The sequence below is a fragment of the Balaenoptera musculus genome, chromosome 14 (genome assembly GCF_009873245.2).
Source record: "Balaenoptera musculus isolate JJ_BM4_2016_0621 chromosome 14, mBalMus1.pri.v3, whole genome shotgun sequence".
Taxonomy (NCBI): Eukaryota; Metazoa; Chordata; class Mammalia; order Artiodactyla; family Balaenopteridae; genus Balaenoptera; species Balaenoptera musculus.
The window spans coordinates 6977371-7005187 of NC_045798.1; the positions used below are offsets into that span (position 1 = coordinate 6977371).

General features: G+C 40.8%; 1 protein-coding gene across 1 annotated transcript in view; it reads left to right on the forward strand.

The window, feature by feature from the left end:
• Window positions 1–14181, forward strand: part of SBNO1 (strawberry notch homolog 1) — a 54269-nt gene extending 40088 nt beyond the window's left edge. Inside the window, 9 exon segments of the mRNA XM_036874577.1 lie at window positions 1758–1832; window positions 2515–2530; window positions 2532–2659; window positions 3091–3185; window positions 3286–3378; window positions 9001–9138; window positions 9806–9882; window positions 10906–11099; window positions 12658–14181. Coding sequence (XP_036730472.1) covers window positions 1758–1832; window positions 2515–2530; window positions 2532–2659; window positions 3091–3185; window positions 3286–3378; window positions 9001–9138; window positions 9806–9882; window positions 10906–11099; window positions 12658–12800 — 959 coding nt within the window. The 3' untranslated portion in view covers window positions 12801–14181.
• Window positions 14182–27817: the final 13636 nt, after the last annotated feature.

Here is a 27817-nt window from a genome sequence, read left to right on the forward strand (position 1 = left end):
ACTACCTACTACCTACCAATCTCACCTGCTGAGGTTACAAATGTTGACAATCTGAACAAGGGCAGCCTTAACACACCTTTGTCTGTTTGTCTAAACACAGAGCTTTGTTTAAAAAAAATGTTAATATTACTTGCAACGTACTTTTCTCACTTGGTACGTCACAGGCATCCCTTACAAATCAATAGCTATAGTACTAACCTTTTTTTTTTTTTTTAAAACAAGGTCTTTTTTTTTTTTAGTTAATTAATTTATTGATTTATTTTTGGCTGTGTTGGGTCTTCGTTTCTGTGTGAGGGCTTTCTCCAGTTGCGGCAAGCGGGGGCCACTCTTCATTGCGGTGCGTGGGCCTCTCACCATCGTGGCCTCTCCCGTTGCGGAGCACAGGCTCCAGACACGCAGGCTCAGCAGTTGTGGCTCACGGGCTTAGTTGCTCCGTGGCATGTGGGATCTTCCCAGACCAGGGCTCGAACCCGTGTCCCCTGCATTGACAGGCAGACTCCCAACCACTGCGCCACCAGGGAAGCGCCACTAACACATATTTTAACAGTTGTGTAATATTCTACATCTAGCTTATGTAACAGTTGTGTAATATTCTACATCTAGCTTATGTAACGGTTGTGTAATATTCTACATCTAGCTTATGTAACAGTTTCTTCAGTTTCCCCCTTATTGATGTTCAAGTGGTTTTCATTTTTTTGCATCACAAACAGTGCTGGAATTATAGCAGCTATCCTTCTATTCAGGTGATTTCCTCCCATAGGATGGGTTCCCAAAATGAGGATTTTTTGCATTGGAGCTCTTTGGCTACAGAGTTGTCACCTGCAGAATCTACACATTTTGAGCATGTAGCAGTCTAGCTGATTAAATAAATGTGTAAATAGGATATAATTATGCTTCCTATTGATCCTTTTCTCTTTCTTAAACCCTTCTTACTGTAAGTCTGGGTTGGAGCCTGGACACAAATACTTTTCAAAAGTTTTATAAACTGTCCTCTTAGTAACGTAATTCAGAACATGTTGACAGTTATATATGTTGCTTATCTTCTGCATCGCCTTGTCAATACTGATAGGTAACGTTTGGGAAGGAAGCATGATTATTTCCTTACATAAATTATTTAATCAGTATCTTGCTGTATGTTCAAAGCTGTTTAGATTCTGTGGGTGACAGCTTCGTAGCCAAGGATCTCCACTGCCAAGGGTTGTTGTTGGAAAGATATGACGTTTTAGTGAAACAATAAAATATGATGTGTGGTTTGAGTACTCTAGAATTTTGAAGTGTCTAAAGATCTTTAGGGGCTGTGGGTTCCATTTAATTCAGCTAATAGGAACTATGGAAGATACATAGACTGTGTCTTATATGCTAGAACTTGATCTAGTTTGATTAGTCAGGTAACAGCTCATTGAGTTATTTGGGCTATAAGGTTTTGTTTTTTAAATTTATTTTATTTTTGGCTGTATTGGGTCTTCGTTGCTGTGCGCAGGCTTTCTCTAGTTGTGGCGAGTGGGTTTCTCACTGCAGTGGCTTCTCTTGTGGAGCACAGGCTCTAGGCGTGCGGGCTCCAATAGTTGTGGTTCGTGGGCTCTAGAGCGCAGGCTCAGTAGTTGTGGCACATGGGCCTAGTTGCTCCACGGCATGTGGGATCTTCCCAGACCAGGGCTCGAACCCATGTCCCCTGCATTGGCAGGCGGATTCTTAACCACTGCGCCACCAGGGAAGCCCTGGGCTATAAGGTTTTTTATAAATTTGTTTTATTATAGATGTTCGACAAGGACTGATAGGAGTTGGCCTGATAAATGTAGAAGATCGTTCAGGAATTCTTACTCTAGATAAAGGTAATGGTATGACTTCTGTATGTATGTTCATAACTGTTGCTATATCATTATAGCCCGTTTTGTTCTTTATGCTTTTGTCAACTTGAAGGGGAAGCTTCAAGTCTGTAGGTCTCAATCCCTCATTACTGAGTGCTCACAGAGCATTCTGGGTGGTTTTTGCTATGAATAACTAGGGTTATTCAAGAAATTGAATCTCTCTTCTCTCTACATAGCAGCAGTTCTCAAACCAGGTTGTGTAGATGATCAGCTGTTGAGCTTTTTAAAAAGTACTGAAGCCAGGGCAGGAGCTCAGACATTGGTAATTTTCCAGAAGCTCCTGGGCATTCTTACTTGTGCAGCCAAAGTTGAGCTTCACTGACTTAACAGCACTTAAAACTTTATGAGTTAAGACTTAATGTTGGAAAACTAACATTCTGTTGTGCTAAATTGTATTCATACTTTCAATAAGCGAAGCTGAAGATGCAAAAATTCAATTTGGCAAACATCTTTTGAGCATGTAGTGTAGTCGTGCTAATTGCTAGAAGTAGAAGTGGTCGAAGTATAGCCCTGTTCTGGGAACAGTACAGGAGTTGTGAGGGAAGGCTTAGAGGAGAAAGTGAGACTCTTACTAGGCTGAGATGAATGAATTTTTAAAATTGCCATTTGAATGCATTAAATCTTTCATACAATCTTGTCGTTGCAGATTATAACAACATAGGAAATTCTTGAATAGAATTTGGGCATGGAGGTGCATCAACAGAATGCGTTATTTCAGTATTTTGCAGACACACTTACTGCAGTTGTCCAAAATGCCAAAAAAAATGGAAGATATGATATGGGAATCTTAGGTAAGTTGGGAAATCTTTGAAACATCATATGTGTTCTTTTTTTTTTCTTTTTAATTAATTAATTTATTTTTGGCTGCATTGGGTTTTCTTTGCTGCACATGGGGTTTCTCTAGTTGCAGTAAGCGGGAGCTACTCTTCGTTGCCGTGCGTGGGCTTCTTGTTGCCGTGGCTTCTCTTGTTGCAGAGCATGGGCTCTAGGTGCGCGGGCTTCAGTAGTTGTGGCATGCGGGCTCTAGAGCGCAGGCTCAGTAGTTGTGGCGCACGGGCTTAGTTGCTCCGTGGCATGTGGGATCTTCCCCGACCAGGGCTCAAACCCGTGTGCCCTGCATTGGCAGGCGGATTCTTAACCACTGCACCACCAGGGAAGCCTGTCATATGTATTCTTGATGAAATTTTTTTTTATACTTATATGTTGCTTTTTCTTGTTCAAGATCTTGGTTCTGGAGATGAAAAAGTGAGGAAAAGTGATGTTAAGAAGTTTCTGACTCCAGGATATTCAACCTCTGGCCATGTAGAATTATACACGGTAAGTTTAGAAAACGTGCACATTCAAGTATAATGTCATTTTCTGGTAAGCATTCTCAGAAGTGAGTTTAATTTAAATTTTATTATTATTTTTTTTACAGATAAGTGTAGAGAGAGGAATGTCCTGGGAGGAAGCTACCAAGATTTGGGCTGAGTTGACAGGACCAGATGATGGCTTTTATTTGTCATTGCAAGTAAGACTTGTTTCCCTTAAATGTTAGTTGTTAAGATATGTAATGTGTTTTCATTGCCAGCATTGTAATTATCTGTTCGCTTTGTGCTGATTTTCCAATTGTATTTAGCTTTCTGTGTTTTAATAATTTATCACTGTAATTGTGATATATTTTTATTTAATACATTTTGAAGAGTATTATTTAATGCAAGTTTTAAATTATTACTTACCGGGGACTTCCCTGGCGGTCCAGTGGTTCAGATTGCATGCTTCCACTGCAGGGGGCACAGGTTTGATCCCTGGTCAGGGAATTAAGATCCCGTATACTGCGTGGTGCAGGCAAAAAAAAAAAAGTTTACGTATTCTTAGTAAATTGAACCCTTTTCCATAATATAGTGAGTGACCTTCTTTAGCCATAATAATGCTTTATGTCTTCAAGATTCAGTTTTCAGTTATTAGTGTAACTACATTCATTGGTTTAGTATTTGCTTGTGGACAGAGCTAAGGAGAGAGGATGTGTGAGTGTGCCTGTGTGTGTGTGTGCACGTGTGTGTACATGTTTACATTTAGACATATACATATACACACACAAATGAATGCATATTTATTTGTCCTGATCAAAACTATGGAATTTTAATCTCACCTCTTCTCTGATATTTTTGTCTTCTTTCTTCCACACTAATAATCCCTGTTCTTCAGGGCACACAGGATGATAAAATATCATGGATACTATGCCCCAGTATTCCTGAAAATAATTTTTTTTAATAATAAGTTTTTTTGCATAAGCTTACTTTCTGCTATTTAAAAAATAGTTATACTGTTTCTGCATGTCAACATGTGGCAATTATATAGTATACTCTTCTTTTAACCCTTAATTAATCTTAGCTCTACAGGTAATTAATTTATATTTAAAGCTCACCACTCACTCACTAGTCCTTAGGTTAATATCTCTCTAGTTATTTTGTCTGAAGCCCATTCTGTAGTAGATTCAGGAAGGGCTTATGGAAACATTACTCCCTGAATTCTTACATGCTGGTAAGTTTGTGCCTTTGTACTTGAAAGACAAATTTTACCAGACATGAAATCTTTAGTTCACGTTTTCTTTTCTTGGATATCTTGAAGATGCTACTACTTACTCTTTTGAGATAGAGTTGCTGTCAAAAAAAATTTCTTTAATTAATTTATTTTTATTTTTGGCTGCGTTGGGGCTTCATTGCTGGGCGCGGGCTTTCTTTAGTTGAGGCAAGCAGGGGCTACTCTTTGTTGCGGTGCACAGGCTTCTCATTGCGGTGGCTTCTCTTGTTATGGAGCACAGGCTCTAGGTGCGCAGGCTTCAGTAGTTGTGGCACGTGGGCTCAGTAGTTGTGGCTCACGGGCTCTAGAGCACAGGCAGTAGCTGTGGCGCACTGGCTTAGTTGCTCTGTGGCATGTGGGATCTTCCCAGACCAGGGCTCGAACCTGTGTCCCCTGCACTGGCAGGTGGATTCCTAACCACTGGGCCACCGGGGAAGCCTGGCAGGTGGATTCTTATCCATTGCGCCACCAGGGAAGTCCCTGCTGTCAAAATTTGATGGTGCTCTAATTTTTTCCCCTTTTTAATTTAGTTTAGAGTATATCCTGGTATTAGTCATTCTTGGTCAGTATTCTCAGCTATGTGATATGCTCTTTCAATATGTAGTTTCAAATCTTTATTTTAGAAAGTTTTTTAATTACTTTTATTTGTAATGTTTTTAGTATTCTATTCCCTGAATTTCTCCTTTATCGGGACTTCTCTTATGCATACGTTATATCTTTGCTTGCCTTTAATATTTATTTTCTCTTGAGTTCTTTTTATCTCTTCCTTAATTTCTTTTTCTTTAACGACTTTATTGAGATATAATTCACATACCGTACAATTCACTCGCTAAAGTATATAATTTAACGATTTCTGGCATATTACATTGTTAATTTTTTAAAATGATGGTAAAATATATAACAAAGTTTGCCATTTTATCCATTTTAAAGTGTATGATTTAGTGTCATTAATTATATTCACAATGTTGTGCTAACATCACCATTAAACAATAGCTTTCCCTGGCCTGATAACCTTTGATCTATTTTCTGTCTATGAATTTGCATATCTTGGTACCTCGTATAAGTGGAATCATGCAGTATGTGACAGTTGTGTCTGGCTTCTTTCACTCAGCATAATGTTTTCAAGGTTCGTCCATGTTGTAGAATGTGTCATAACTTCATTTCTTTTTGTGACTAATATTGCTTTGTATGTGTATAGCACATTTTGCTTTTTATTTGCAAATATTGGGTTGGCCAAAAAGTTCGTCCTGGTTTTTCAGTAAGATGGTACCGAAAACCCGAACGAACTTTTTGGCCAAGCCGTTTATGGAGTGACCAACTGTAAATGAAGACCTGGTTCAAGAACTGCGTAAAGGAGACCAAATATGATGATGCCACAGGCAGGGTGAAACCATAAATAAGCTCTCTAGAGCAGGAATCCCTAAATTTTTTATGTTGGGGGTCAGGTAGTAAGTATGTTAGGTTTTGCAGAGCGTATGTGGTCTCTGCTGACTATTCTTTGTGGATTTTTTTTCTTAAATTCTTTAATTGAATTATGTACACATGAATGCATTATTACACTTGTGAAAAAATTTAAATACAGATAACACTAAATTTTTGACCATGATTCCCAGCCCCGGTTCCCTTCCCACCTTCCCAGAGGTAGCCACCGTTACCAGTTTTGTGTCTGTTCTCCCAGACCATTGTCTGTGCATTAATGCATATGTATTGTAGCCATAGGAAACAATTTACTCTTTTAGGTGGTTGACTTGTTGTTGGTTATTTTTTTTACACCAATTCTATGATACAGTATCGATCATTCTTTAAATTGCCTTTCTCACTAAACAATCAGTCTTGGAGTGCTTTCTGTATTGATACTTATAGGACTACTTCATTCATTGTGGCTGTTGCATGGTATTCTGTGTTATGAATATACCATGGTTTATTTAGCCTGTGTCGTATTAATCGACTTTTAGGTTGTTTCCACTTTTTCTCTCTTACAAAGGACGTGCTTATAGATGCTTCTTTACGTACCTGTGTGAGTGTATCTCTAGAGTAGATTCAGAGAAATGGCATCACTGGATCTTAAGATCACTTACTTCTTTCTATGTGTGAATGAGAGGAAAAACTCTTTTGAAGATCCTGGAGGAGAAAAAGTTCAGCTCTTAAAAGTCTGAAAAATGATTTCCCCCCCAGCTTTGTTCTTGGCTTCTAGTATTATCTTGAGGTTTCTAGCTAGGGTGGGATGGGTAAAACTGAACAAGTAAAAGGACATATCAGGATTGAGGGGAAAGATAACAAGCAGATTTGGCTGAGTTTAAGTTGCTGCCTTCTCTCTCCTTTTTTTTTTTTTTTTTAAACATCTTTATTGGAGTATACAATGCTTTACAACATTGCTTTACAGTGTTGTGTTAGTTTCTGCTGTATAACAAGGTGAATCAGCTATATGTATACGTATATCCCCATATCCCCTCCCTCTTGCGCCTCCCTCCCACCCTCCCTATCCCACCCCTCTAGGTAGTCACAAAACACCGAGCTGATCTCCCTGTGCTATGCAGCTGCTTCCCACTAGCTATGTATTTTACATTTGGTAGTGTATATATGTCAGTGCCACTCTCTCACTTCGTCCTAGCTTACTGTACCCCATCCCTGTGTCCTCAAGTCTATTCTCTACGTCTGGGTCTTTATTCCTGTCCTGACCCTAGGTTCAACAGCATGGATTTTTTTCCTTCCTAAGAAACTTTCTCCCTTCCTTCCTTAAACTATTCTTAAGCTTAGGAGCCTCAGGCCATTTGGTCCATAAACCTGGTTTACTGGTCTCTGATTCAATAGCAAAGCTCTCAAACTGGATCTGGCTCCTAGTTGTGCATGTGTGTGTGTGTATGTGTGTTTGAAAATCTTATTGAGATTATTGTAGATTCTCATGAGGTTATAGGAAATAATACAGAGAAATTCCTTTTACAGCAGTTTTCCCAATGGTAACATTTTACAAACCTATAGTATATCACAACCAAGATACTGATACAGTTCACTAGATTTTATTCAGATTTCTCTGAGGCCTTGGATGGGATTTTGATTGGTCCATATAGGATATTGGTTATATTTTTTTCATTTGAAATTATTGCCAAATTGAAGCACTGGCAGATTTTGATGAAAATGCTGATCCCCACCAGTTTCCCTTGAGTGAAAGGATGTGGTAACGTTGTCCTTTGTTACTCTCTGCTGCATGGCCGCAGGCAGCTGGTTGTGAAGAGTGAGGACCTTAGAAGAGACATCCTTCCAAGAAGGTGTAGCCTTGTTTGTTGAACCTCCTCAGCAACAAGCAAATATGACTTGCAATGTGTTTAACATGTGTTGACATTAGGGAAGCCATGTCAGAATCACTTTTAATTCCACTGTAGTGTGATGATTTATTTTATAGTTACAATGAATTAACCTGACACTGTCAAGATAGATCACACTGTTACGTGCTTTAAACACTGCCTTAAAGTATAGTTAGCTAGAGAATTTCACATGAGCTGATACAAAATTTTAAATGTATTTTTCACTTAACTTTTGTTTCATAGACTTTGCAGTAATTATATAAACAGTGTTTCAAATCATTTGAACAAGTAAAAGACGAAGGATCTTTAGTATCAATGAAGAGAAAAGTAAAGTATTAAGTCCTTTTATCAGTGTAAGAATTATCTTAATATAAAAAGGTAGGAGCTTAGCAAATGATTTATTTTGTAGAGGAGCTGGGAAAATACCTTTGAAACTTTTCCTTTTCCTTCAATTTTGCTCTGGAGACTGTTGCTTTGAAATTGTTCACCATTCTTCAAAAGAAATACTAATTTTCCCAATCTTATTTTTCCTTGCGTTAAATGGGGCTTTTTTACAAATCTTTCAGGGTTCCTCTCATAAAGTCCAACTTTAAAAAAATTTTTTAAATAAAACAAGTTCCATCGTTTGTCTAATGCATCCTTTTCTTCCACTTCTGCATCGTATTTATGTATTATTTGTTCAGCATTTGGCTTTCTCCTGTTATAGCGGTACTGTTTACAGATGAAATTTGTGATATTTCATGTGATATTTTACCCTCACACAACCATAGGAATAGGTTGTAGCACTGATGGAGTAGATGAATTCAGAGGACTGTGGGTGATCAAAAAGCATTATCTTGAAGGTTATATATTTCATTGTAACTTGAAGGAGAGTAACATACAGTAGAGGTAAAATTATTTCCTGTGAAGACCCTTCCTGCCCACCGCCTGGACTCTTCCCTCACACACCTCTGAGCCTGTGTAGGCTGCGAGTCCAGCTTCCTGCACTAGAAGAAGCAAATTGTCTCCCCTGGACATCGTGCTCTAAGTCTCACTCAGCACAGTTTTCTAAAGGTTGTCTCGCCTCAGAGATAAGGTCCATTAGCCTTCACTTTGGTGAGACCTTGTTCAAGCCGGTTACACGGCAGGTGTTACCCTTTCCCACAGTTTTGTATTTACATACTCATTTGGCTTTGGTGATGTGATGGTACAAAAAACAAGCCTGTCTTAAAGTGTGCAGTATTGAATCTTTATATTTTCTCACCTATTTATTTATTTATTTTTAATAGATAAGAAACAACAAGAAAACTGCCATCTTAGTTAAAGAAGTGAATCCTAAAAAGAAGCTCTTCTTAGTTTATAGACCAAATACTGGGAAACAGCTCAAATTAGAAATTTATGCTGATCTAAAAAAGAAATATAAGAAGGTATTTTTCCATTTGTACATGATGTTATATATGAATACTTGTTTTATAATAATATATTGCAACTATGTTTATATGTAAATTGTCAATTTTTCCTATTTGATTACTGGAAAATTGTTTTCAGAAAAGTTTTATCAACTCTTGTTAAATTAATATCCCAGCCTTAATGTTATCAACACGTTAGGAAACTTTAAAGATGATTATTTGAATCAGCTTATGTTATCAGAAAAGGAAGTTTCTATAGTGCTAACTACAAAAATTAGAATTTTTTAAATAAAGGGAAGATGTACAAGACTAAAATTCCTTCCCACCAACTCTTGGTTTTACTGTGAACTGCTGTGTTTATATTTTGCAATAATTTCTGGAAAAACAGTGATATCTGTTTTTCCTAACTTTACTATGTTATTTTGTTGTTAGTATTACCTTATATTACTATTATTCCTAGCCATTTTCACTTTAAAACAATTATAATTAAGTTAACTATTTGAAATATTCATTACATGGGAAAAACCTCATGGCAGAGCTTATGGATAGCATTCAAATGCAAGCAGTAGCGAAGACCATGTTTTCTATATAAAGATGATTTTAAGTTGGCTTTAGAGACCAAATTAGGCAACCAGTTTGTTTAAAACAATACCTTTTCAATGGAATTTTTGTCTTATTTTCACAGGTAGTCTCAGACGATGCCCTGGTCCACTGGTTAGATCAGTATAATTCATCTGCAGATACTTGTACTCATGCTTATTGGTTAGTTTTCATTTTTATCACCATATATTCCAAAGTATAATCAAGATTTAATTTAAACACCCCTTCATTCTTTAGCTATCTGTCCCTATAAGTACACAAGCAGATTATCAATTGCTTGGTGTTGTTTCTTTAAGCAGAGGTACTTGTTGGAAGTCTCTGGACCATGCACTGTTTTAGGTCTCCCCACTGATGCTTTGTTACTGCCAACCAAATGTTGTCTGCTGGCATGGACTTAACTATCATTCTTAGGGTTGAGACTTTTTCTTTCTCCTCTCCTTCCTTCCCTTCCTTTATTTTTTCCTTCCTCTTTTTTTTTTTTTTCCAAAGTTTTTTTGGTGTCCCAAATCAGTTTTATTTTTAAGGCTAGGGAACTTCTAGGAAACCACAGGGGTGCCTCAAATAGTTAACAGCACTAGAAACTTTGTTGTTGAGCCCTGGAGCTGATCCTGCTGTGCTACTAGGCTAGCCAGAGGTGTTCTCAAGTCATTATGTTCATTTCAAGGCATTGAAAATGGAGTATCTGGCCCACTTTTTGAAAAGGGATACAGGATATAGATGAATTTTAGCTGGGTTTTTATTTAGACACATGTAAGTAGATAAATTTGCTTTTGTTTATTTGCTGAGGCCTTTTCCACTTACCTGATTTAGAACTGTATATTGGTAGCTTAATACTATAGAAATAACTGGCAGGAGTATTTTATAAACTGACATTAACACAGTAAACTAATGGATATTAAAATGACAGATGCTTAAGTGGATATCAAGACCAATAAATCAGCCCTTTTATAAGGGAGTCAGACCCAAGAAGTAACTGTAATTTTAAAATCAGTGGTGATACCTTAAGTTGGACAGGGTAATCCAATACGTCAAAAGGATTGCAGTCTACAAAACTATCAGTAAAGGTAAATGACGGTAGGGCGTTTTCCATTTGAAATTAGGGTAGACCTTGTGGGCCTCGTGTGTGTGTGTGTGTGTGTGCGCGTGCACGCACATATACATTTTTTTCCTTATTATCTATCCTAGGCGTGGCAATTGCAAAAAAGCAAGTTTGGGATTAGTTTGTGAAATAGGTCTTCGTTGCCGCACGTACTATGTATTATGTGGCTCAGTACTGAGCGTCTGGACAAAAGTCGAGGGTGTTCTCGCATCTGTCAGTGGCACAAACGTGAAAATGCAGATAGTTCGGCTAAGAACAGAGGATGGACAGCGGATTGTAGGTGAGTTTTAATTTTTTTTTGGTCTGAGCGCCTTGAGAAGAAAAATCAGGTCCTGTGTTTTTCTTATTTTGCTTCTAACGTCTTAGAATCTTAGCATCTATCTATTCCAGTGGTGGGGTAGAGCTTGCTTTATATTATGTTCTTAAAAGGATAAATAGTAGTTAAGCTTTTGAATGGATGTAGTTGGTTCTGGCTGAAATTCTGATGTGGTTGTTATTTTATGCTGCCCTCGGTGCTCTTCCTCCCCTTCCTCACTGTTGACATCTATGCAGGCTCCCTGGTATGAAGACTAAGGATTCTCTGAAGTCTTTATGTTCAGTGTGCCACATTGAGACTATGGAAGTCAAAGCCACTGTGCACAGAGGATGGACTGGAGTCCTGCAGGGAGCAGGGGAGACCAGGCTGGCCGCCCCCCCTGTTCCCTCAGTGGCAGGCCTCACAGAAACCCACCCAGTTACTGCACTGTCCCTGTCGCGTTGTCTTTGTTTCTTTTGCAACAACCTTTCTCTGTATCCTGGGTTGCACATTGGTAGCCTGTGGGCTAGTCAGTCCATGGACATTTTTTTGATCCTCAAGTATTTTTGGTTGCGAGATTTCAATTGAGTTAGTTGCCAACTTTTAAAAATCAAAACACTGTGGGCTTCCCTGGTGGTGCAGTGGTTAAGAATCCGCCTGCCAATGCAGGGGACACGGGTTCGAGCCCTGGTCCGGGAAGATCCCACATGCCGCGGAGCAACCAAGCCCGTGCGCCGCAACTACTGAGTCTGTGCTCTAGAGCCCGCAAGCCACAACTGCTGAGCCCGCGTGCCACAACTGCTGAAGCCCGGGTGCCTAGAGCCCGTGCTCCTCAACAAGAGAAGCCACCGCAATGAGAAGCCCGTGCACCACAATGAAGAGTAGCCCCTGCTTGCCGCAACTAGAGAAACCCTGTGTGCAACAACAAAGACCCAATGCAGCCAAAAATAAATAAATAAAATAAATAAATTTATTAAAAAAAATGAGAAGACTGGATTTCTATCTTCTTCAAAAGAACAACAACAGCAGCAACAACAGAGAAGCTTGGAACATGGAGCCCCTGTCCCCACATGGGAGGAGTTAAAGTTCCCTTACCCAGGATATATATACTCTCCAGTTTGCTGACTTCCACACTGTGCCACTTAGAAGTTACTGCTTCAGTACGCGTTTGAATTTGCAGCCACTATCCTGTAGTCTCTTTGGTACATTAGTACATGCCAAAGAAGGTGGTGCTTGCCTACATTTGTGGAGCTTCAAAGATAGTAGATAGGAAGGTACTGTACTTGGCCTTCTGTTGCTCCAGCAAGAAGATGGTGTTGCACTAGACATGTGCATGTGCTCAGGTATTTGTGGGTGGCGCTGCTGAGGAATCGGGCTACTTCTGAAGGGGCCAGTTCAGTTATTAGGTGTTCATTTAGTTTTTTCGTGGAGTCTTGTTCATTAAACTTAATATTATACTTCATTTGGAATTTGCTATGAAGCTGTAAAACAGTGTGGTTTCTCCTGGAAGCAACCTTTATAAATTCTTGTTTTCTAATTGCAGGTTTGATCATTCCTGCAAATTGTGTGTCTCCTCTTATAAATCTCCTGTCAACTTCAGACCAGTCTCAACAGCTTGCAGTCCAGCAGAAACAGCTCTGGCAGCAGCGTCACCCCCAGAGCATCGCCAATTTGAGCAACACATAAGAACAGACAGGTTTCAACATGGATGTATATGAAACGCTGTTGAAGCATATCATTTGCATAAAAATCAGGGACAGTTTCCAAAGAATTATAATTTTTTTTCAGTTGTGCTCTCTCTCTAGTTAATTTTTTTGGGAATAAGGACAAACCTGGAATAGATAGCAAAACTGAAAATCAGCAGTGCCGATGGTGGTACATATGTCTTTCCTCGCGCTTTTCCCGTGGTACTTACCGTATGCTTCTACTTTGGGTGAGCAGAGGGGTATGTGCGCGTGTGTGTCAGTCTGTTTGTTTGTGAGTTTGTTAAAAGCTACGAACCATAATTGGTTTAAAGATGCTTGGAACTTCCCAAACTGGCTTTACTTTTATGTTATACAGTGCTCAGGGTTAACGCAGCACATCCATGCCATTGCTGTGGGACTTATCCCCGGATGCATGTGTTTTGAGTCTATAAATAGAGAAAATATATATTGGTTTCTTTTTCCAACTTATTAAAACAATAGGTTTATTAAAGCATGAAACGAAAGGTTACATATCATGCATTCAGGTTCTTTTTCTAGTTTTTGTTCTGACAGTGCATGTCTTTGACAGCATGCGTAAACAAGATTAACACAGAAGTCAAGTAGCGGAAAGAAACATTTGTAGATGTACAGCATTGGTTATTGCATTTTTATAGTGTTTATACCTGGGTATTGCTTCAAACCCTGCGAAATCACCTTCTCCCATTCCCCCTGCCCCAGGTTTCTTGTCAAGGTAATGAGTACATACATTTTTTGGTGATAAAACTCTTAAAAGTTAATTTTAATGTATTAATAGTATTCCTAATGTGTGCTGCAAAAATGGCTACAAGCCTGCTTTTCTTAAAATTACATTTTTCTTAACTTAAAGATAGTTTTAGAAAGAAGTACAAATTGGCTTCCGTCTTGCAAACAATCTTTTTTTTTTTTACTTCGTTATCTTAATTTGCTTTGTCACTCTTAAAAATGGAAACCGTACTTGAGTTGTAAACTAGACAATGAGGAAACACTTGAGGCTTCTGCTGTATGTTTATTTCTTGTTGTTATTGTTGTTACCCAGTAACTTGAATATTGTTTAATGTGTTGTAAGACATTGTAGAGTTTATCTCAAGCTGTTAAAAATGGTAATGTACAAATGTGAATAGACACTTATCTATAATATGGGTAAGTTTTGTTTCGCCTATAATAGATGTTTATAAAAACAAGTGAGGGGACAATTGGTCTTTTTGTTACCTTTTTTTTTCCTTTCCTTTTTTTTTTTTGCTTGCACAGGTTGCACTATTGAAAAACTGAGATTGTATAAACCTGGTCAAAAGCTGCAAGATACCACAATCTTGTAGATGTCAAATAAAAAGTTATTATACTAAGCAGAAGTGGACTCTTGTTTAGGCCCTCACCACCTTCAAAAGTAGTCTGTGATGGGGATGCTGCAGGACTTGCGTGTTGCTCAACATTCCAGGTAGCCTTATGTTTTGGCTTAAAACCTACCCCTCAAAATTGAAACGGTGTTGAGGAAGGGGTAAAATGATAGTACTTTTGAAAGTTTCTCAAGTTGAACTGTTCTCCTTTGTAACTTTCTAAACTTCTTGTAGAATTAGGTGAGATGTATGTTAAGTGATGGGAAAGCTAGGGCTATCATCCTCTTGTGTTTCTTCAAGCCTGAGTTTGGTTATGTCACGTTTACCATAAGTTTTCTTTCTTTGGATTTATTTATTCTAGACGCCTAAAAGAACAAATTGAGAATAATTTCTGTTCTTTGGCATATTTTGCCCAGTGGATGCAACTTTTATCCTCAGTCTAGTCCTTATATCTCAGGCAGTGATCCATATGAATATCAACCAATGTCCCTTGTCAGGGCCACTAGACCCAGCTGGCAGTCAAGAGCAGAATTGTCCACCTGCACCAAAACGTCCCAGTTCTTCTGTTTTTCAATCAGGAGCCCATTCAGCTTCCGTCAACATCCCAAGGTGAAATAGAGCTGCGGAGGTGGAAGCCTAACGAGCCTGTTCCCTCCAGTGAGGCAAAATGGCGGGGTTGGGGAAAAGAGACTGCCTCTTGGAGGCTTGGCCCAACTTCCCTTTTTTGTGTGTGGGAGTATCTTTTTTAGCAGGTTATGGTTTTTTCCAAGCAGCTTCAGTGTGAGGATTCTTTAGCATGCAGTTAGTTGACCCTCACAATTTATGATGTAATGTTTGCTCTTGGAATAGCTATCTTGTTGAAAAGGGGGATATATGTATGTTCTGTTCTTTGTAGAACAGCTTTGTTTTGCTTTTAAAAAAAAAGTCCAGAAATAAGGCCTCTGAAAACTCTCAAAGTAGACCTCAGAAAGGCAGCCGTGTAAATGGATGGGGAGCTGAGGTGCCACGTGCACATGCTTATCGTGGTGTGGTGTGCATGTGAGCGCTGGGAGTCTGCTGCCCAGCCTCCTCTCTGGAGGTGAACGTATGACCTTTAACACTGTGCCCTTATCCAAGTCAGCAAGTTTTAGGTTGGTCAACGTGGGAAGACCCAGCATTCAAGGTCCTCCTCTGTCAAACAATCAAGTCTCAACAACAGCTAACTTCTGTACAACAGATCCTTGTATTTCAGGATCTGAATGCCACGTCTGAACCCAGGGACCTTGTTGAACCCGGTGTGAGTCCATTTGGCCTCTGTAATGCCTTTTCTCCCTTTTTAGCAATATGGCTCTGAGCACAAAGATTGATTACAAGTCACGTTAGTGTTTTCAGAGTTTACAGTGCCGATTGTACTGAAAACCACTTTCCCAGTCCAGAGCTGCTCAGATGGTATTCGCGGGGGGGTTAGTGTTCCCCTAATTTAGCACCCTCCCTACCACAAGGTGTCTAGCTGCAGTTTAGTGGGATAATCCAGATATTTATCAACGATATGAATTCGTAAAAGTATTAATAAGGTATTTTTAAACACAACTTGATGAAAAAGTAAATATCTTAAGCAATTTTCCCTTTTTGCTGCTAAATTGCCGATACACTCTTCAGTGTCTTTTCTTTACATCTGTATATAAGTTAGCAAGAACCTGCATCCAAAGCAATGTAGTGTTGTGTGTATGTATATATATATATTTATTCCAATCCAACTAGCACTTCAGAAGCCTTTTTGAGTTGCAACAGTAAACCTTTTACTTGTATTCTGCTTCATCTGTAATGGTAAAAGTTCTAGATTACCAAGCTCCAGGGGTATATAATATTTTAGAGGCATAATTTTCTGGCTGTAGCCACTGGGGCATTCATTTGCTAATCTCCATGTGATGCTATTAGAGCAACTTCTAACAGGCACGACGAGAAAGGGTACCAGACACTTACCGTTGTATAATGGGAGCCTTTCCCCAGTCCCCTCCACTTTCCAGTTTAGCAGGAGGGGAAAAAAAGCAATACATGAGAAATGATTGATGCATTTCAATTTATGAAAGTAGGAGCAGAGGAAAAGTGTTTTTCACTTGGGTCCTTTTCTTGATTAGATATTAAGAGGAAGGTCCCTATCTAAATACTCTCATTTTAAAAATGTACCTGAAAAAAATAAAATAAAAATGTACCTGAATGATATTTGATAGTCTCTAAGAATGGTGCTACATAAGAGTCGCTGTTAGACCGGTATGCAGTTAACAGATGTTCGGTTAGTGCAGGCATCCCAGGGACAGTAGGCATTTGTTGACTATCCTTCCTCTATGTCTGGAGTCTCCTTGGCTAACACCACACCTTGCACGCTCGCTGTGCACGCTTTGCTGCTGCAATATGCAGCAGGCGGTCCATGTCATGGCTACACCTGCGAGCAAAAGCCATTTGTAAAAAGTCCTCATTGGATGCCAGTTGTCTAGTACAAAGGCAGTGTCTTTTAAGGGCATGTAAGTGAAGGAAACACATCTAGATACCTGCAGCTCGAGCTAGCTAGTAATTTTTTTCTGCGTACTTGAGGTGAAATCCAAAACCCACCTTCTGATTTTATGCTGTACTTATATATATATATATATGTACATAATGTGTATATATAGAAATGTTGAGTTCTTTTTGAATTCTGAATGTAAATATTTCTTGTAAATTGGGACGCCACCAGCTTGTTTTTCTCTTTTCCCTCCTCCCTTCAGTCCTATTTATTCTTTTCTTGACTTCCCATAGGGGGCTTCTTAACAATTTGGTGTTTTTTTTGGATGTAGAAACGTATGAAAAACTTCTTAGTTGAATTTGTTCATATATTTTAGAATTCGGTTTTGCATCTTTACTATAGAATTCCTATGTCTGTTTTGTGTTAATATTTTTCAACGTGCCTGATTGTGTTTTGCATTTTTATTACAGATTTTTACTGTGTGCAATGCGTTGTATTGGGGGGAATGTACTTGAGTGCAATTTCTGATACTGTCATTATATGACTAGTTATGCTCATTTATGTTGCTCTTTGGAAGCTATCGTGAGCCTGATGTTTTCACCTAAAAAATTTCTTCCCAAGACTTCCTTTAAGCTCCTCTAACTTCTTCAGTGCATTTGGGATCAAACTTAGCTCTTCAGTAAACCCGACTTGTTCCTACCCTTGCAGTTTTTCAGGCCTGCACCAAATCCTTCATCCTTGCGGCTTTCCAGCTGAGGGGAAAATCTTGCAGATCTGAACAGTGATTTATGACCTGCTACTGCTGCAGATTTTCTGTTTCTTTAAGAAGTCGAGCGTGTACTTTTAGCCTACAAATAACAAGCAGAAGCTTACTTTCCAGCGAGCATGGGTAATCTGCTTCTGCTCCCACCAGTTTAAGGATATTTATAGCAGGAGTGGAGACAGACCTGGTACATGCTGGTGTCCATGCTGACAGGTGACATTAGAGAATGTCCTTTAAGGGACAGTTGTCCTCCGGAATCGAGCAGCACAACTGCTGTGGAGGCTTCCATGAGCCTTCAGCTCAAGGTTGATGCTGTGCTGAGGGTAAAACAGCCAGTTAGCTGTGGAGGGACGGGCTGGTAGGATCCGATGGGCTATCCCGCCACCAGTGAACTGGTGAATTGATCTTGACTAGATTGGCTGTAAACCTAGGAGCTGAGCTGGATCAAGGCATTCTTAATGATTGGATTAGTGTTGCCAGTAGGGCAGACCCAGGGGTGGCTCACAAAAGTGGTGGTAATCATCACCAGGGAGGCAAACATTGCGTTTTTACTTACAGATTTTGCACTTTTAAGAAAATGTTCCTCCTTAACTTTCAGGAAAGATAGCCGTGAGCCTTTCTTGGGCCTTCATTCATGCACATGTTTCACTCGTTACTATTGAACTTCATAGACGTACTGAAATTTAAAAGTTGTCTGCATTTAGGTAAGTCTTAGGAACCTAATTTGTCATGCAACGGGGCCTTTCAGAGGTGAGCTGCAGCGGGAATCCCTGTCCCAGCACGTCCTGCCCGGCTTTCCTCCTCTGGCGCCCGTGGAGGAGCAGCTCTCAGGACACCATCAGGCTAAGACTACGCCCTTGTAGTGCAGAGTCGAGCAAGGGGTGCCACCTGGGAACGTCGGTTCTCTTTGCTACTTGCAGATCAGGCCTCCTTGGGGCTGAGGGTCAGTCCGCAGACCCCTTAGTGAGAACTCCCTGGCTTTTCCACCCACCCTGTCCTGAGGGCCTTTCTTGCTGTGACAGTATTTGTGGCACTGAAGAGGATAAAGAAGCTTCAGCCTTCTTTCTGACTTCCACTTTACGGGGCAGAGAGCTTTTTTTCTACGTAGCACATTGCAGTCTCACCTCCATCAGAAAAAATCATCCTGTTCATGGTTTATACTGAATTTGCAAACTACTGATATTATTTTTCAATAACCACTTGTATCTACCATCAACCATGAGAGGTGGGAAGGAGGTACGCTGTATCTCTGCAATAAAACTTTTGCCAGGTTCTACCTCTGCTGAGCAAAGGATACTTTTATACGTAGGCATAGATCTTCCTTCCTTTACTGATCTGACATGGTGCATCTTGAGACAACATATGATGGAATCCAAAGACAATTTGAAACAAAGGTGGATGTAAACTCTTCTGGTTGTTTCTGTTCTGTTCTCTTTTTTAAAATCTCTTTTTATATTGCTACTCTGTTTTGAATGTCCGTCAGTGTATGAAGGGTACGCACTGTTCTCATGATACTGCACTGCTTCAGCCTTCCGTGGTAATACAGTACCGAGTGTCCAGAAACGATTGTTCTGACCGTTTTGATTTGTAACTTTAAAAATTGGGTCTCATGCAATAAAAATGTATTGGCTGCATTTAGCGAGGTTTATACCCTTGCAAGTAAAAACGATCAACCATGAAGCGTAATGAATTCTGTATTTAGGTTTTTTGTTGTTGTGTCTTTTGATTTTTCTGTTTTTTTTTTCCTTTTTTTGTAAGATTCTTAAATAAATTAAACTGGCTAATATGCTGCTTTTCTCTGTGTATTTTCTTTGTCTGGGTTCTGAGCACCCGTTTAAGCTGTGTCAGGGCTACCACGCTCACCTAGAGAGCTTCTTTCCATTGGGGGCTCGGACTTCTTCTATGTTGGTTTTTTATTTTAAATGAATTCTAGAAGACTTCTCACAATGTGGATAAAATGCAACCCAGCATTTGTTAGAGTCAAAAATGTCCGTGCCGCTGCAGAGCTTCAGTGAGTCAGCACCGGGTGCCCCGGCTGGGGGGCTTGGGTCATGGGGTGTCCTCCCTGAAAGGTGCCACGAGTGTTGGAGGACTTGGGAGTATGAGGCTTCCTATTGAAAATTCATTCCTGGTGTTGCACAGCCATCCAGTCTGTGAGTCTTAAGATTGGAGCTCTGCTTAAGAAAAAACAAAATGGAAACTACTGCAGACAACATAGCGTGTGCCAGTCGCTGGGGTGCTTTCTGTAGTCCTTTCCGTAGTCCTCAGTGCTCTAGTTTTCAGATGAAAAGCCTTTTAGTTTCTAATTTTTGTGGAAATTGGTGCCTGTATTTCTTCTATTTATTTATTTATTTTTGGCTGTGTTGCGTCTTCGTTGCTGCACGCGGGCTTTCTCTAGTTGCAGCGAGCAGGGGCTACTCTTTGTTGAGGTGCGCGGGCTTCTGATTGTGGTGGCTTCTCTTGCTGTGGAGCACGGGTTCTAGGTGCGCGGGCTTCAGTAGTTGTGGCATGCGAGCTCAGTAGTTGTGGCACGTGGGCTCTAGAGCGCAGGCTCAGTAGTTGTGGCGCACGGGCTTAGTTCCTCCGCGGCATCTTCCCGGACCAGGGTTCGAACCCGTGTCCCCTGCATTGGCAGGCGGATCCTTAACCACTGCGCCACCAGAGAAGCCCAAGTGCCTGTATTTCATGTTTCTTCACTGTGTTTAATAAGCAACTGCTGTGTGTCTATGTTGGGCCACATGCAGTCCTCAGTAGAGACTCCTCGTGGGTAGTTATTCTCATGTCAGAGATAGCAAACGAGCGAGCAAGTTAAGGTTCCGGTGGTTATGGGAGCTAGGATGGAGACATTAGGAACGCTGGGTGCCTGATGGGGGGCCCAGGAGGTGACCAACCATCCACTGGCACCAGCCTGCCTTGAGGAGGCTGCCGTGGATGGAGAGAAGGGAGTGTGGTGAGCCCTGGGGCTCATCGATGGAGAAGTAACGATCGGACAAGAGATCCAGTCAGCTCCTTGCACTGGGCTTGGAAAGCTAGAGAAATTGGGAATGAGCAGGAGAGAAGACACCACAGGACACCCAGAACAGTGAGTAGATCCCTTTGCCCTGAGTGTGTGTGTGTGTGTGTGTGTTTAAACCTCCCTGCCCCTATGCCATATGAGTGCTGGCGCTCTCACTTTACAGGTGAGATGGGCACAGAGGTCAGGGAACCAGCAAGGGGCGGTCTGGGCCAGGAGTCCATGCCACTGTCCTCTAGACACGGACAAAGGCATTTTGTAAATGTTTGGAGTCTGGCTTGTTTGCGAGTCTTTTCTTTGTGGGGTTTGAAATGCTTGAGTCATGTTCAGTTTGTAGCTGTAAATGCTTAAAGGAATTTAATCAAATTTGTAAACGGTGTTTATGTTTAGGGAAATTTAGTCTGCCAAATACGTGAGATAATTGAGCATTAATTGAAGAACAAGTGAAAGGGAGTGTTTTACATTTTAACTAAAATTTTCCTAAAATATTTCTAAGTCGTGCTTGAAGACTGAAAGGAAACTTGTTCTTGAATATATAACCTTAATAAATTGAGTATTAATTTGAATAAGAAACGAGAGGCCAGACTTCATGTAGAGCCTCCACCGTCCCCACTGAGTTTTTCTGTTACGGTTCCAGTCTGCTTTGACCTTGTTCCGCTTCAGTGTTTTAATCTGTAATCCAGTCTGCTTTCAGCCTCACGTTGTGTCTCCCAGGGCCTCAGCACCATTGACATTTGGGCCGGGCCATTCTTTGCAGAGAGTGGGGTGAGGTGGGGGCCGTCCTGTGCATTGTAGGGTGTAGAGCAGCATCTCTGCTTCTACCCACTAGGTGCCAGTAGTACACACTATGTACCCGGCACCCCCCAGTTATGGAAATCCAAAATGTCTCCAGACATGGCCTAATGGCCTCCTGAGGGTCAAAATCGCCTCTAAGCAAATTAATCATACAGAGGCAAAAGCTGGTGTCTGATCTGTGTGTGTGTGTGCACAAATTTGTGTGTGTTTTACAGAGGACAAGACCCATGAGCAAGGGGGCACCACCCTTGAGATAACAGAAAATACAAACTTTAACTGGCTGGGGGTTTGGAGTATGTACAATACAATTTCCATAAGTATGAATATTTATCAGCTAGTCATTTGAGAGCATGATGTAAAGAAGCCATCTGTGGAGGCCTTTATGGAGAGAAAAGAGGCTAAAAGAAATGTGCAAAATGTTTATTTTTAGAGCCCAACTCTCAGCAAGTTGGCTTCGTCCTCTGAAAGCTGCCCACTCTGGGCGTCAAGTGCATTGTTGGGTTAGGGGAGGCGAGTGCCACACTGCTGGTTCCAAATCACCATCCACTTAAGAATTACCACCAGGTAGCATGCAAAGGTAAGATGGCTAGGTGGACACCAAATTAGTCTGGGATACTTAATTTTTATGTTTTTGATTGGTAGTTTGCTTGAATAAGTAATACCAACACCTGACAGAAGTCAACAGGCAGATGAGAACATACAGTGAACGTTTTCTCTCTCTGCTCCTCCCGCTTGGCCCCCTTCTTCTTTCCAAGGCAGCCATTCTTGCCAGTTTCTTCAGTATCCTTTCTTGGGGAACTTTAGAGGGTAAATTTTTGAGTATAACAAAAAATGCTCTAGCTTCTGTTGTTTATCTTTGGTTGTAGGCTAGATTCATTTTCACAAAGATTGATGTGCAATTACTGGAGAAATCCAAATTAGAATAAGTTATTAATTGTAGGAAATTGAGAAATTCATGAACCTTCAGTAGAAAGTTAGGTGTTTTGTGAATATGTCCACTGTTTAGAGCCATAAGAGGTCTCTAGAATCCCCTTTTTTCATCTTTAGGCCTAGATCAAGATAAATTATACAATGCTCTCAATTTTTGCAGTAATACTGGATTTTCTGTTTAGCTTTCTTTTCCCACAGTTTGTTTTTACATGTGTGTTTCCTGTTCAGAGGTATTGATATGAAGATGTTTATTATGTCCTCAAATGTTTGCATGCCCCATTTATTTATTTGGCTGAGTCGGGTCTTGGTTGAAGCACGCGGGCTTCTCTCTAGATGTGGCGTGTGGGTTTTCTCTTCTCTAGTTGTGGCATGCAGGCTCCAGGGTGCGCGGGCTCTGTACTTTGTGGCATGCGATCTTGGTAGTTGTGGCGCACAGGCTTAGTTGCCCCGCGGCATGTGGGATCTTAGTTCCTGGACCAGGGATCGAACCCGCGTTCCCTGCCTTGAAAGGTGGATTCTTTACCACTGGACCATGGGAAGTCCCTGCATGCCCCATTTTTGATTTTCTGTCTATCGTAGATCAGACTTAAGAAACAAACTTTTGGGCTTCCCTGGTGGCGCAGTGGTTAAGAATCCACCTGCCATTGCAGGCGCCACGGGTTCGAGCCCTGGACTGGGAAGATCCCACATGCTGCGGAGCAACTAAGCCCGTGCGCCACACCTAGTGAGCCTGCGCTCTAGAGCCCGTGAGCCACAACTACTGAGCCCCCGCGCCTAGAGCCCGTGCTCCACAACAAGAGAAGACACCGCAATGAGAAGCCCGTGCACCACAACGAAGAGTAGCCCCCGCTCACCGCAACTAGAGAAAGCCCACGCGCAGCAACGAAGACCCAACCCAGCCAAAGATACAAATAAATGACATTAAAATAAAAAGAAGAAGAAACAAACTTTTGAGGTCTAAAACAGGGATTGGCAAACCATGGTGCACGGGTCAAATCCAGTACACCACCACCTGTTTTTGAATGGCCCTGGAAGCTGAGAATAGTTTTTACTTTAACTGGTTTAAAAAAAGAGAAGAATATTTTGTGCCATGTGAAAAATACATGAAATTCAAATATCAGTGTTCGTAAAATTTTATTGGAACTTAGTCATGCCCAGTCTTTGATGTATCATGTAAGGCTGTGTTAGTGCTGTAATGGCGGACTTGCATAGTGAGAAACTGTGCAGCCTGAAACACTTAAAATATTTACTGTCTGACCCTTTACAGGAAAAGCTTGCTGGCTCCTGCTCAGTAAAACAGGAATAATGGCAGAAACACAACTGAAAATTAATAAATTTGGGTGTAGACCTCTGATCAAAACCCAACTTGATATAAAGTATGGTTTTACTGTCCTGAGGATATAAACCACACTGGAGTCACTAACTGCTGATTTAATCATGACACTTCACCCACAACTTGTCTGGTTGTCAAACTGTTCGGTCTGATTGCCTGCTTAACTAGTTTCTTCAGTCAGTGGTCTCCAAACTTTTTTGGTCACATGTTCTAATTGTTTCTGAGTATACTTCTACTATTGTTTATTAAGTTATTTATAAGTCTTATGTGTGCTGTGCTAATATGTAGTAAATCCCACATAAACAGGAATTCTAATATTCCCTCACTCCTATGAATCACCCTTCTTACCATGTGAGGCAAGTGCACCCCACTTTGGAGCTGTTTGCCCCAGAATGGTGATGGAAACAGTATCAAAATGATTTCAGGGCTTCCCGGGTTGATGTTTTTCCTTAGAGAAAATGGCACGTGTGTTGTCTGCCTTCTTAGGATGTTGGAGTTTCGAGAATTCTTAGAGCTTCATCCCGTTGAACCTTCGTAGTCTTACAGATGAAACTAAGGCCTGGCTAGGTTAAACAAGTTATTTGAGGCCTAAAGAGAGGTTCATGGTGGATCCAGAACTAAAACTTATTTCCTGAGGTTCTTCCAGGCCAAGCTCTTTCACTAGGCTCCCCCTTCTCCTTCATCTGCTCTACTCCCTGGCAAGCCACTCTGTGACATGTCCATTAAACTAATAAGGGACCATTCTAGATCCTTCTAGGACCACTCATTTAAAGGGACCTATTTGGAGTTCAGGGTTTTTGAGCCCAAGCCACCCGTTCTCTTTGCCTGACCCTGCAATAAACCTTTCTTTGCTGAAAAAAATAAAATAAAAATAAAAGGACCTATTTGAGGGAGTTTCACACAGATGTTTTTAGTGGAGCCACTAGGAATGTTTTTTTTTCCCCTTTTTAGGGGTTTTAACTCTCAGAGTAGAAAAGGGGAAAAAATCTGGATCCTTTTTTGAAGCCTGTTGTAGTGGGTTGAATAGTGCTCCCCTACCCCCCCCCCCCCAAAAAAAAAAGTTAAAAATATATGTCCACCTGGAATCTGTAAATGTGACCTTTCTGGGAAAAAAGGTCTTTGCAGATGTAATTAATTTAAGGATATTGAGATGACATCATCCTGGATTAAGGTGGGTTCTCAATCCAATGACAAGTGTTCTTAGAAGAGATGGGGAGAAGACACATAGAGAAGAAGGCCATCTGAAGGCAGAGCTGGAGGGATGCAGCCGCAAGCCAAAGAATGCATGGAAACACCAGAAGCTGAAAGAGGCAAAGGATCGTCCCTTAGAGCCTTCGGAGGGAGTGTGGCCCAGCCCATACCTTGATTTCAGACTTCTGGCCTCCAGAACTGAGAGCAAATAAGTCTCTGTTGTTTTAAGCTACCAGTTAGTAGTAATTAGTTATGGCAACCCCAGGAAGCTAACACATCTGTTATGGAAAGTGAATTGTGAGCAGGAAGAAGGTTGAGAACAGGAGTACCGCCTGCAAATGAGAATTGATCTTGCTTTGTCTCATTTCTAGGAGCACACTGAGGCCCTATATGGAATGTTCTATATGCCTTGACTAGACATTCGAGGATGCAGTTCTTTCCTTCAAGTGGCTCAGACTCATGAAGGAGACTGACCAGGTTAAATGCAATAGCGGGCATTAGCAGAGGGACAGCCAGGCAGGGAAGTCTTTTCAGAGGTGGGGATAGTTGAGCTGGGCTTTGACGGGTGAGCAGGAGTTGGCCAAGTGGAACACAAGGGCACAGTGGTGTAATGAAGGCTCGGACGTGGGAATGAACAAGCACCAGGGTCAAAATCCAGTCTGGCCTGAAGAAGAATAACTAGTGAGAGGCAAGGCTCCAGTGCGGTGAGGTAAGAGGGGACAGCTAAATAGGGCTGCCATGCCTGGAATGATAAGCTTCATCACGACATGGGGATGGTCTTCTGCTGCCCCTAGAATAGTGCCTGACACTCAGACTCTTGATAACTATTTGTTGAATAAAGGGGAAGAAACCCCACATGATCTCAATAGGTGCAGAAAAAGCATTTGACAAAATCCAACTCTTTCATGATAAAAACACTCAACAAACTAGGAAGAGAAGGGTACACCCTCAACTTGATAAAAGGCATCTATGAAAAGCCCACAGTGAACATCACACTTACTGGTGAAAAACTAAAATCTTTGCCCCTAAGATCAGGAACAAGACAAGGATGTCTGCTCTTACCGCTTCTATCCAGTGCTGTCCTGGAGGCTCTAGTCAGGGCTGTTTGGCAAGAAAAAGAAAGAAAAGGCATCCCATTTGAAAAGGGAGAACTAAAACTCTCTAATTTGCAGATGACATGATCTTATATATAGAGGACCCTAAAGAATCTCCATGTAGACACAAAACAGCTATTACAGCTAAAAAGTGAGTTCAGGAAAGTGGCAGGATACAAGACAATATAGAAAAATCAGTTGTATTTCTACACACAAGAGAGAAACAATCCAAAAATTAAGTAAATTCCATTTACAATAGCATCAAAAATAATGAAATACTTAGGAATACAATAAACCAAAGAAGTACAGGACTTGTACACTGAAAACTGAAAAATTGTTGAAATTAAAGAAAGAAGAATTGTTGAAAGAAAGAAGACCTAAATGAATGGAAAGACATCCTGCATACATGGATTGGAAGATTTAACATTGAAATTAAGATTGCAATACTCCCTAACTTGATACACAGATTTAATACAAGCCCTATCAAAATTCCAACTAATTTTTTTAATAAATTTTATTTATTTATTTATTTGGCTGCATTGGGTCTTCGTTGCTGTGCGCAGGCTTTCTCTAGCTGCGGCGAGCGGGGGCTACTCTTCGTTGCGGTGAGTGGGCTTCTCACTGTGGTGGCTGCTTTTGTTGTGGAGCACAGGCTCTAGGCGCGCGGGTTTCAGTAGTTGTGGCATGTGGGCTTAGTAACTGTGGCTCGCGGGCTCTAGAGCACAGGCTCAGTAGTTGTGGCGCACGGGCTTGGTTGCTCCGCGGCATGTGGGATCTTCCCGGACCAGGGCTCGAACCTGTGTCCCCTGCGTTGGCAGGCGGATTCTTAACCACTGCACCACCAGGGAAGCCCTCAACTGTATTTTTTGTTTTTTGTTTTTTTTGGTTGTTTTTTTTTTTTTGCAAAAAAGGACAAGCTGATCCTAAAATTCATAGGGAAATGCAAAGGACCCAGAATAGCCAAAATAATCTTGACAAAGAAATATAAAGTTGGAGCACTCACACTTCCTGAATTCAAAGCTTACTCCAAAGCTACAGTAATCAAATCAGTGGAGTACCGACACAAGGATAGATTCCATAGATCGATGGAATAGAATTGAGAGTCCAGAAATAAACTCACATTCATCGTCAATTGATTTTCAACAAAGGTGTCAAGACCATGCAATGGGGAAAGAATAAACTTTTCAACAAATGGTACGGGGACAACTGGATATCCACATGAAAGAATGAATCTGGACACACTTCATACACAAAAATTAACTAAAAATGGATCAAAGACCTAAATGTAAGAACAAAAACTATAAAAACTATTTGAAGAAAACTTAGGTGAAACTTCATGACCTTGGACAGGATATGGTACCAAAACACAAGCAAATAAAAATTTAAAAATAGATACATTGGACTTTATCAAAATTTAAAACTTTTGGGGAATTCCCTGGCGGTCCAGTGGTTAGGACTCCACGCTCTCATTGCCAAGGGCCAGGGTTTGATCCCTGGTTGGGGAACTAAAATCCCACAAGCTGCACAGTGCGGCCAAAAAAAAAAAAAAAAAAAAAATTAAAAACTTTTGTGTAAAAGGACACTATCAAGAAAATGAAAAGATAGCCCACAGAATGGGAGAAAATATTTGCAAACTATAAATCTGAGAAGGGACAAGTATCCAGAATAAAGAACTCTTTCAACTTAACATAAAAACTCAAGTTAAAAAATGGGTAAAGGATTGGAATAGATGTTTCTCCAAAGAAGATACACAAATGGCCAGTAAGCACATGAAAAGAAGCTCAACATCATTCATTAAAGAAATGCAAATCAAAACCATGAGATTCCAGTTCACACCCACTAGGATGCCTCAAATAAAAAAGCCAGATATGGGCTTCCCTGCTGGCACAGTGGTTTAGAATCCACCTCCCAATGCAGGGGACACGGGTTCAAGCCCTGGTCCGGGAAGATCCCACATGCTGCAGAGCAGCTAAGCCTGTGTGCCACAACTACTGAGTCTGTGCTCTAGAGCCCACGTGCCACAACTACTGAGCCCATGTGACACAGC